Below are 12,026 nucleotides of genomic sequence, written 5' to 3' on the forward strand. Positions count from 1 at the left end.
CCGAGACCCTTTGTCAGGACTGACTGTACCTCCACAGGGGACTGTCTCGTCTCCCTTTCTCTTCACCATTGACACCTCGGACTTCAACTACTGCACAGTCTTGTCATCTTCAGAAGTTTTCTGATGACTCTGCCATAGCTGGATGCATCAGCAAGGGAGATGAGGCTGGGTACAGGGCTACGGTAGGAAACTTTGTCACATGGTGTGAGCAGAATTATCTGCAGCTTAATGTGAAAAAGACTAAGGAGCTGGTGGTAGACCTGAGGAGAGCTAAGGTACCGGTGACCCGTTTCCATCCAGGGGGTCAGTGTGGACATGGTGGAGGATTACAAACACCTGGGGATACGAATTGACAATAAACTGGACTGGTCAAAGAACATTGAGGCTGTCTACAAGAAAGGTCAGAGCCGTCTCTATTTCCTGAGGAGACTGAGGTCCTTTAACATCTGCAGGACGATGCTGAGAATGTTCTATGAGTCTGTGGTGGCCAGTGCTATCATGTTTGCTGTTGTGTGCTGGGGCAACAGGCTGAGGGTGGCAGACACCAACAGAATCAACAAACTCATTCGTAAGGCCAGTGATGTTGTGGGGATGGAACTGGACTCTCTCACGGTAGTGTCTGAAAAGAGGATGCTGTCTAAGTTGCATGCCATCTTGCTCAATGTCTCCCATCCACTACATAATGTACTGGGTGGGCACAGAAGAACATTCAGCCAGAGACTCATTCCACCGAGATACAACACAGAGCATCATAGGAAGTCATTCCTGCCTGTGGCCATCAAACTTTACAACTCCTCCCTTGGAGGGTCAGACACCCTGAGCCAATAGGCTGGTCATGGATTTATTTCATAATTTACTGGCATAATTTACATATTACTATTTAACTATTTATGGTTCTATTACTATTTATTATTTATGGAGCAACTGTAACAAAAACCAATTTTCCCCGGGATTAATAAAGTATGACTATGACTAGAGATGCTGCCTTGCCTGCTGCATTCACCAGCAACTTTGATGGGTGTTGTAGGGAATTGGCTGATTGGCAGTCAACAGCAGAGATACTAGCAGATATCTTGTCACTTCATCAATGAAGCATCTTCGTTGAGACAGCAACCATTTATTTAAGTAACTTAAAGCTGCAACAAGAAACCACATTTGTAAATAATGCAAAGACAAATGTCATAATAAATCATGTACTTAGAAGTACTTAATCATGGAAATTTGGTGTGCAATATTGTGGGAATGTTTTTCAACATGAAGCAAATGCTCAAATCAAAAGCTGCACTTTTAACTAATAAAACGCTAGAAGCAACAGACCACAAAACAGACTTATGATTAATGAATGCAAAATGTCACAGCTAATTACGAAGACTAATGGAACAGTGTCCTGATAAAACCACAAGTCTTGTACACTAAAATGTAAATAGAGCTAACTGGGTCATCAGGTATTTGGGGCAGCCACTTATTTGGGACAATTCTTAAAGAACAAAAACTAATCGAGAAAATAGCTGGGATTCTCGTTGGGACAGAATCTTACCTAATTAAGCCAGGAGACTGTTGTCGAAGTTTCTAACAAGTGTCAGTCATTGTATTTATGTGGCTATCAGACACTACACCGTGCTTAGAGTAAACAGTTTTTAAACAGTCAGTTGCACATGTTTCCGTTCGAAAAGCAATGATGTCTGTCACTGATAGTATAGGAGAAATAAGCAGTAAAACAATTTCGAACTGTTTTGCTTACTGTGGTTTCAAGTATATAGACTTGGAGACATCAGAAACAGCTGGGAGTGAAAATGAAACAATTTCACTCACAAGTTAGGAACTACAAAGAATTTGAAGGTATCGACAATCATCTTGCACGTTAAAATTAAAATGAAGATTTGTAGGATGCAATTGTCAAACACATTGTGTGAAGGCAACCCATTATGTGCACAAGGTGTCAGCACTGATATGTTCACAATCAATTAAAAGAACATGCTAGCGAACATTGTGGATGAGTTTGTCCTTCGACAACTATTATGAACTACAGTTTTGTAGTACTGGAGTAGTATTGTTGGTATTCTAATTTGTTCTGTATTTTATTTAAATAGGTAATTTGTTACTTGGTTAAATGGTAGTTTATCTTTTTTATACATTTTAAACTATTTCCATGAAACTTCGATGATTTGGCGCAGCCGCTTAATTGGGCCAAAATGTACTGGGCCAGATGTGTTCCTATTAACCAGAATCCACTGTACTATGCTCCCATTATACAAGGCATTATTAGGGCACATGATCAAAGCGAGCTGTGCCAAGCTTCACGTCCGAGTATATACAGTGGTGCTAGAAAGCTTATGAACCTTAGAGAAAATTCTACATCTCTGCATAAAAATGACCTAAAATATGATAAGATTTTCATGTAAGTCCAAAAACTAGATAAAGAATTAACCCAAAAACATTATACTTGTTCATTTATTTATTTATTGAGAAAAATATTTCAATATTACATGTATTGGAAGAAAGTATGTGAACCTCAGGGGCAATGCCTTCTACAAAAGCTATTTGGAGTCAGGTGTTCCAATCAATGAGATGAGATTAGAGGTGTGGGTTATAGAGGTGACCAGTCCAAAATCAGGTTACTGACAGAGCCTCCTCTTCTCAAGAAGAGCTTCTCTCATTATGTGCACCAAACCTTGATCAAAACAACTGTCAGAGGACCTTAGAAGAATTATAGAGAAGGAACCCAAGACTAACAGCAAAAGACCTGCAGAAATCTCTAGAACTTGCTAGTTCACGTGCCACTATAAGAAAAACACTGAACAAGAATGGTGTTCATGAAAGGACATCACAGAGGAAACCACTGCTCTCCAAAAAAAAAAAAAACATTGCTGCACATCTCAAGTTAGCAAAAGACCACCTGGATATTCAACAATACTTCTGGGACAATGTTCTGTGGACAGTTGAAACAAAAGTTGAACTTTTTGGCAGAAATACACATTGCCATGTTTGGAGGAAGAAGGACACTGCATACCAACACCAAAACCTCATCCCAACTGTGAAGCATGGTGGAAGGAGCATCATGGTTTGGGATTGCTTTGCTGCCTCAGGGCCTGGACAGCTTGCAATCGTGGAAGGAACAACAAATTCAAAATTGTATCAAGACAGTTTACAGGAAAATGACAGGGGAGCAGTTTGTCACTTGAAGCTTAAAATAAATTGGATAATGCAATAAGACAATGATCTGAAAGACAATAGTGAGTCAACAACAGAATGGTTTAAAATGAAGAAAATCTGTGTTTTGGAATGGCTGGTCAAGGTTCTGACCTTAACGCTATAGCAATGTTGTGGAAGGACCTGAAGCAAGCAGTTCATGCAAAAAAAGTCCACCAGCATCCCAGAATTGAAGCAGTTTTGTAAGGAGGAATGGCCTAAAATTCCTCCAAGCCAATGTGCACGACTGATCAACAGTTACTGCCAACATTTGGTTGAAGTTATTGCTATACCGGAGAGGGTAGTTACACTAGTTACTGAAAGCAAAGGTTCACATACTTTTTCCAATAAACGCATGCAATATTGGATCATTTTTCTCAATAAATAAATGAACAAGCATAATGTGTTTTTTCATGTTATTTATTTAATTGGGTTCTCTTTATCTAGTTTTAGGACTAATGTGAAGATCTGATCACATTTTAGGTCATATTTATACAGAAGTACAGAACATTCTACAGGGTTCACAAACTTTCTAGTACCACTGTACAGATCTTGTAAGAAGTATTGAATCTATTTGGCAAATTGCACTTGCATTTCAATGATTTCAAATTCACCAGTGAGAGATCAATAAAACTTTGACTGTATTCCCTAGGTATTACAAAATTGATTCAGATTTAATAAATTGTGGCACGTGTTGAGATGCTTTGCAGACAGCTAACAAAATTACTAACAATTCTACTAAATATACTTCATCAGGACTACAATTACTGCAAGCCACAGCCTGTAATTTTCTGTTGAACCTTTGTATGAATTGGCGTTTTAATAATAGTCTGAAGGATTTAGCGAACTGGACTGTCAAGACTTCAGGTACAGATGTTTCAGCCTTGACTGGAGCAGAGTTGGAGCCAAACTGAAACTTTGGGCCAGATTAATGCAGTGGGGCCCAAACTCGAGCAGATAATGAACTGATGTTTGGCCGATTTAAGCGCTGAGCCAGATTAAAAAGATTAAGGTGTTGAGGCAGAGGGTAAAGGATGAACAGGTATTCAGCGCACTACTCTGTTAGGCTTTACTCACCTCAGCACTGAACAGCCTCCGCAGCTGTAGCCTACATCCATGGCCTGCGGCTATCAGTACTGAACCTGACTCTGTAGCTGGGGCCTGCAGCTATTGGGCTTCTGGACTGGCTTTGCAGTTCATGCCCTGTGGATTGTTTGTTTGCTTTTTTGTTATTGCTTGCACGATTTGTTCTTTCTTTTTCGCACATTACATGTTTGACTGTCTTTATGGTATGAGGTTTTTCATGAATTCTATTGTGTTTCTTTGTTTTGTGGGGGTCTGCAAGAAGATGAATCTCAAGGTTATATATGGTATACATATTTTGATAATAAATGTACCCTGAACTCTGTATCTCTAGTGCCACCCAACCTCAGTGGAAAAAACTTACTTGTATTTACCCTATCTTGTCCTAGATTGGAAAAGAGTTACTACATCAACTCATTTTCAAGGCAAAACTATACTTGATCATCACATTTCCTAAGCAGCTTGCATCATTTTGTGCAGATGACACCAGACTCCTGAAGCATGTTCCATTCCTCAAAATTTAAGAATAGAGATTACCAGCTGGATGGAGGAACAGAGTAAGGATGTGCTCAGAATCTCCTGAAGACTTACAACACCTCTAATGTCACTTAGTAACCTTTGGCCCATAACTGCTTGAAGTGCAGAAGGAACATTTAGGATGGAATTGAGAACAGAGGCCACACCACACCTGGGGACAAGAAGTCCCACTCAAGCAGATGATACAGACTACATTATAAACCACACATTTGCCTGCACCATCTATGGCAGAGTCTGCAGTTCCCACAATGGGCTCATGAGCCACTTGAAAACCACACCACCCAAAAAAAACAATTAGAAGTAACTCGACCACATAAGAACATAATGGCTGGACCAGTAACCAAGGAACCCAAGTACATTTAACAATCTAGAATTGAGAATACGAGTGGTTTGCTTAACGATTACCATGTAATCACTAGAATGTTTTAAAAACTCATTTGTTTTTCTTGTACTCTTCGGGAAAGGAAATCTGTCGGACTTAGTTGGTCAGGTTTACATACAATTCAAGACCCTTGTATAATCCTACAATATTAAGCTGGAAATTTTTAAATAAGTCTTATTAAGGATTTCTATATTCCACCCCGCCCCCCATGCAGATCAACAGTGCAGAACAATGGATTTAAATAGATGAAAACAAAAGAATTACAGAATTTCACAGATGTACAAAACAGTAAGTTTCAGCATGAGAGGACTACAACTACGTTAAGAACATAACCCTGGCACATAATGAGATGAGTACAAGTAAATGGAATCAGCATTTTAATGTACATTTGGCTGGCTTGAACAGGGTTCCATTAGTCTGGTTTCAGCCATTCAACCGTAAAATATTCTGCTGTATTTCTTTGCACATGCACTATTAACATGCCTAAAGCAGATAACTTTATACAGCTTCTAGAAAAAAAGTACCTGTCATTTATGTTTAAAAAAGACAGTCAATTAAGAAATGTAATCGTTAACTCTCTTTCTGAATTATAGACTTGCATCTGTTCCATGGATTGGCTTAAATTTAGTGATTTATGAGCTTAAAATGAGTTGCATTCCAGGAAACTCCCATATACTTTTATTATTTGTCCTAATTTTAAACAATGGTTAAAGACATTTTTCCTCCAAAAATACATAACAGTTACATATCACTGAAAAAGAAATTTGAGTTTTCATTGCAGCATTTTAATTTTTCTCCCCTACCTCTGTCCCCTTCCCAAGATTACAAAAGTACAATGTTACTTGAATAAGTTTCAAGGATATTAGATGGAAAACTTTCATTAGTACAATTCCCTACTTCATTGCACATTGTTTATCCACACTGCATGCCTTCCTTTACCAAGTTAGATGAGATATCCTAGATTACCAGACAATCTGAAGAAAAGTTTAGAATAAATCATGAGCAATTCTGGCACACACACTGTGTGTGCCTTAACAGATCTCTAAACTTGCTTGCTGTTGACATCCGTATTCTTTATCCCAGCATTGAGAGTATTAGGATTTATTTAACAATATGAATGAATTTGCTTTGCATTACAGAAGGCTCATCCTTCAAGAGACAGCACCAGAGGGATTAGTCTCTGAAAAAAGTTGCTAGAGTTCAGTTACGGCCAACCATTCTAAAACTCTGGAAAACAGTTGGAAGTCCAAGAGGCCAGTTAATTGGGGAAACTGGAGGTTCAGACTGGTTGCATTCAAAACAATGTTCAGTACAGTTTGGATATTGGTGGAACTAATGGATTCAGTATAAATTGGATTGAAAATCAATTTGGAAAAAATAAAGGCATGTTCTCTAATCCAGGCAGCATCCTGGTAAATCAGCTCTGCACCCTCTTCAAAGCTTCCCCATTCTTCCTATAATGAAATGACCAGAACTGAACATCAAGAGTGTTCTAACCAGTTTTATAGACCTGCAACATTGCCTCATAGTGCTTGAGCTCATTCCCCCGATTAATGAAGGCCAGCATACCATATGCCTTCTAAACCATTTTTATCCACTTGCGCAGCAACTTTAAGGGTTTTATAGACTTGGGCCCCAAGTTCACCCTGTTCCTAAACACTAAAATTCATGCTATTAACTTCTGCCTTCAAGTTTGATCTTCCAAATTATATCACTTCACACTTTTCCCATATCAACATCATCTGCCACTTCTACACTCAATTCTGCATCCTGCCTATATTGCATTATAACCTATGACACCCTTCTACACTACCCACAAAATCACAAGCTTTCTGCCAGTTTATTAACCTTCTTAATTTAATCAATATACAGTGCAGTGCAAAAGTCTTAGGCACCCTAGATATATCTACATGTCTGTAGATGCAACATAAAATTTGTTCCACATCAAAATCTCTCTGCTGTGAAACGAAAAGCATTTTAAAGAAGTCTAAATGCACTAAAATTATGAAAGGAAGAAAATAATTTCAAGTTTGAGTAAGTCAACATAAACAGCTACTCCAATGTCACTCATATACCACGCAGTGCCTGCTATACAGAAAGACAAAGTAAAAAAAAAGCTGTAGAAACTTCACTTATGTAATTTTGGATAATGATGTTTGGGAGCTTTCAAAACTCAAGAGTACATTATGCTCAATGGTCTCAAATTATGCTTTGTTTAAAAATCACAATACTTGTCAGAGAGGGTCTTAACTCACTGACCCTGCTATGTAAAATGTAAGTTACATAATTTAGCAAATCCAGAACTAGATAGTTCACCAAATTCAATTCATTACATGGAGCAGAGCAATATTAGTTTCCCAAACAGACAATAGCTTTTACGAATTATGTGTGCATATGCAAAATATAAATACACTTGATTTTAATATCATGTCCCAATGATTCCTTGCTATTTGTATACTAACAATTTTTATTGTACAAATTGTTGTTTACTTTGATCCAGATTTTAAAAGGTATAAAATGCTGAAGAGGCTTGTTTAGATAAAAAGACAGATATAAATGCTGAAGTGATTCTGCAAGTTTATATCAGGGTTAGTAAAATAGGGTTTACCTGCCAAACGTTCATCTGTCTCCCTGTTCCCATCATCAGAATACCGAGCAAAATCCAAAGAATCTAAAGTGCTTATGCTGCCAGCTCGATCTATTAAAGGGAAAGAAGACGTTAGATTCAATACCACTGTTTTTGGTTTTCTTCATAAGACTTAATAGCTACATCCAGGTATTCATTCTCTTCTGTGGATGGATGTTTGTGAAGGTGCTAATAATCACTACTATTCAAGATATATTAATTTTTACTACTAATTAGAAAAAGCCTGATATTTCATTTTTCATTGAATCAAGTAATGCAGTACAGAAACAGGCCCTTCAGCCCACTGCCCCATGCTCACCTAAGTTAGTCCCATTTGCCAACATATGGCTCATTTCCCTCTATAGGTACATGAGTGAGATATATTACTTGGTAAAGTGGTACCGTAACAACAACAACAACTACTCTCTCAATGCCAGTGGAACTAAAAAATCTGATGGTTGACTTCAGGAAGAGAAAGGAGAGCAAAAATGAATCAATCTGCATTAATGGACCATGGGTTCAGGGGATTATCAGTTTAAATTCCTGGGCATTAGCATATCCGATAACTTGCTCTTCACCCAGCACAAGTATAGCACTCTAGTGTCTTTACTTTCGTAGGAGGTTAAGGAGGTTCGGCATGCCATACTGTAGGTAGTCATACAGAACAGAAACAGGACCTTTAGCCAAAGGGGTCCATGCTGAACAAGATATCCATTAAAGCTACACACATCAAAGTTGCTGGTGAACGCAGCAGGCCAAGCAGCATCTGTAGGAAGAGGTGCAGTCGACATTTCAGGCCGAGACCCTTCGTCCTGACGAAGGGTCTCGGCCTGAAACGTTCGACTGCATCTCTTCCTACAGATGCTGCTTGGCCTGCTGCGTTCACCAGCAACTTTGATGTGTGTTGCTTGAATTTCCAGCATCTGCAGAATTCCTGTTGTATCCATTAAAGCTAGTCTCATTTGCCAGCATTGTCCTGCAACCTTATAAACCTATCCAATCAATGCAAGTACTTGCACGGATGTCTTTTAAAAGCTGTTATTTTACCTGCCCCTACCACTTCCTCTGTCAGCTCATTCCACATACACATGACCCTTTGTGTAAATAAGTCTCCCCTCAGGTTCCTATTAAATATTTCCCTTCTCATCTTAAATCTATACTATCCAGTTCTTGTCCCCAACTTTGGGAAAAGGACAGAGTACATTCACCTTATCAATGTACTTTATGATTTTCTACACCTCTGTCTCCTATGCTCCAAGAAGTAAGTCCAAGTCTGTCCAACTTCTCCCTACAACTCAGTACCTCTAGTCCTGATTGTATCCTTCAAAAACTTTTCTGCATTCTTGCCAGTTTATGAACTTCTTTCCTATAGCAGGACAACCAAATCAGAACACAATACTCCATGTGTGGTCTCATCAATGTTCTGTACCTCTCAACTTTTATATTCAATACCCAGACTTAAAGCCTTCTTCACCATTCTCTATTTGTGGCTGTACTTTCAATGAACCATAGATTTATTTATAATCAGAGGTCCTTGTTCCATAAAATTCACTACTGCTGTATCATTCGCTGAACACTAACTTCTACAGATAGACTGCTGAAAGCATCCAGACTGGTTGCATCATTGTCTGGTACAGCATTTCCAATACACAGGAACACCAAAAACCACATATAGTAATGAACTCAGATCAATCTACAAGGGCACATCCCTCCCCACCATTGGAAATATCTACACGAGGTGCCTGCTCAGGGCAACATCTCTAATTAAAGCAACACACACAAAAAATGCTGGTGAACGCAGCAGGCCAGGCAACATCTATAGGAAGAGGTACAGTCGACGTTTCGGGCTGAGACCCTTCGTCAGGACTAACTGAAAGAAGAGATAGTAAGAGATTTGAAAGTAGGAGGGGGAGGGAGAGATCCAAAATGATAGGAGAAGACAGGAGGGGGAGGGAAGAAGCTAAGAGCTGAAAAGTTGATTGGAAAAATCCATCCTCTGGGCTCCCTTCCCACTTTCTTTCTCCCTAGGCTTCCCGTCCCATGATCCTCTCCCTCCTCCAGCCTTGTATCCCTTTTGCCAATCAACTTCCCAGCTGTTGGCTTCATCCCTCCCCCTCGTCTCCTCCTATCATTTTGGATCTCCCCCTTCCCCTCCCCCTCTCAAATCTCTTACTAGCTCTTCCTTCAGTTAGTCCTGACGAAGGGTCTCGGCCCAAAACATTGACTGTACCTCTTCCTATAGATGCTGCCTGGCCTGCTGCGTTCACCAGCATTTTTTGTGTGTGTTGCTTGAATTTCCAGCATCTGCAGATTTCCTCGTGTTTGCATCTCTAATGGGATGGTAGGATGCCCTCCTGCCATCCCATCTTCTCAACTGTACCAATGGGAAGGAGGCACAGAAGCCTGAAATCCCACACCACCAGGTTCAAGAACAGCTACTTCCTTGAACCAACCTACACAACCCTAATCAATACCTCAGTGTAACACAATAACCAGTTTGCATTACAATGGACAGATTTTTGTTTTAATTGGGTGGTCTTGTATAATCTTATATAATTTATATTTTTGCTCTGAATGTTGTGCCTCTGATGCTATAGGACTGTGATGCTGCAAGTAAGTTTGCTTTGTACAGTGGTACTAGAAAGTTTGTGAAACCTTTAGAATTTTCTCTACTTCTGCAGAAATATGACCTAAAATGTGATTAGATCTTCACACGGGTCCTAAAATTAGATAGAGAACCCAAATAAATAAATATACTTTTTCATTTATTTATAAGAAAAATTACCAATATTACATGTAATTGTTGGAAAAAGTATGTGAACCTCAAGGATTATCAGTTGATTTAAAGAGCAAATTAGAGTTAGATGTTTCAATCAATGGGATAACAATCAGATGTGAGTATGGGAGGTCCTGCTCTATTTAAAGAACATAAACCCAGGCCTTCACTATCAAAGTCTAATCTTCACCACACAGGTTTTTGGAAGTGTGCCATGCCTCAATCATAGGAAATTTACGAGGACCTCAGGAAAAATAAGTTGTTGATGCTCACCAGGTAGGATACAAAACCATTTCAAAAGAGTTTGGGCTCCACCAATCCACAATCAGGCAAATGGTGTACAAATGTTGGAAATTCAACACCCCAGGGTAACATCTAAGGAGCTACAGGACTCTCTGGCATTGGCTAATGTCAGTGTTGATGAACCTACCATCAGGCAAACACTGAACAATGGTGTGCATGGCAGGATTATAAGCAGAAAGCCACTACTCTTCAAGAACATTGCTGCCTATCTAAACTTTGCTAAAGACTATGTGAATAAGCCAGAAGGCTATTGGAAGAATGTTCTGTGGACGGATGAGTCCAAAATAGAACTTTTGGCTTTAACGAGAAACGTTATGTTTGGAGAAAAGCCAACACTGTATTCCAGCACAAGAACCTCATCCCATCTGTGAAACATGGTGGTAACAGTGTCACGATTTAGGCCTCCTTTGCTACTTTGGGACCAGGACTGCTTGCCATCAATAATGGAACAATGAATTCTGAATTGTACTAGCAAATTCTACAGGAAATTGTCAAGGTATCTGTCCATGAACTGAAGCTCAAGAGACAGTGGGTTATGCAGCAAGACAATGACTCTAAACACACAAGTCAGTCTACCAAAGAATGGTTAAAGCAGAAGATATTTCACACTTTGGAATGACTGAGTCAAAGTCCTGACCTTATCCTACAGAGATGTTGTGAAAGAACCTGAAGCAAGCAGTTCATGCAAGGAAGCCCACCAACATCCCAGAGTTGAAGCAGTTTTGTAAGGAGGAATGAACGGCCTAAAATTCCTCCAAGCCAACATGCAGGATTGATCAATAGTTATGGGAAACGTTTGTTTGAAGTTATTGCTGTGCAAGGGTGTCACTTCACTTAACTAGGTTCAGATTTTTTTCCAACAAATACACGTAATATTGGATCATTTTTCTTAATAAATACATGAACAATATGATTTTTTGCGCTATTTAACTGGGTTCTCTTTATCTAGTTTTAGGACTTAAGGCTGATTTATACTTGTGTGTACGGGCTATGGTGTAGCTTACGCTGTAGCCTATGCAAGTGGCCTACGCCGTTGTGAGCATTTATACTTGTGCGTTGGTGTGTCTGTGTCGCTCTGCAATTCACCACCAAAACGCCAGTTGGCGGTGGGGTTTCTATGCCACTGTGTT

General features: G+C 39.4%; 1 protein-coding gene across 6 annotated transcripts in view; it reads right to left on the reverse strand.

The window, feature by feature from the left end:
- relch (RAB11 binding and LisH domain, coiled-coil and HEAT repeat containing) overlaps positions 1–12,026 on the reverse strand; it is a 99,950-nt gene that overhangs the window by 78,171 nt on the left and 9,753 nt on the right. For all 6 annotated transcript variants that reach the window (XR_011889728.1, XM_072283340.1, XM_072283336.1 and 3 more), the window contains exon 2: positions 7,800–7,889. Coding sequence is in view for 5 of the 6 variants with exons in the window: in XM_072283340.1 (XP_072139441.1) it covers positions 7,800–7,889 (90 nt within the window). In the remaining variant the exon portion in view is untranslated. The remainder of the gene's footprint in view (positions 1–7,799; positions 7,890–12,026) is intronic.

Source organism: Mobula birostris, chromosome 19 (genome assembly GCF_030028105.1).
Source record: "Mobula birostris isolate sMobBir1 chromosome 19, sMobBir1.hap1, whole genome shotgun sequence".
Taxonomy (NCBI): domain Eukaryota; kingdom Metazoa; phylum Chordata; class Chondrichthyes; order Myliobatiformes; family Myliobatidae; genus Mobula; species Mobula birostris.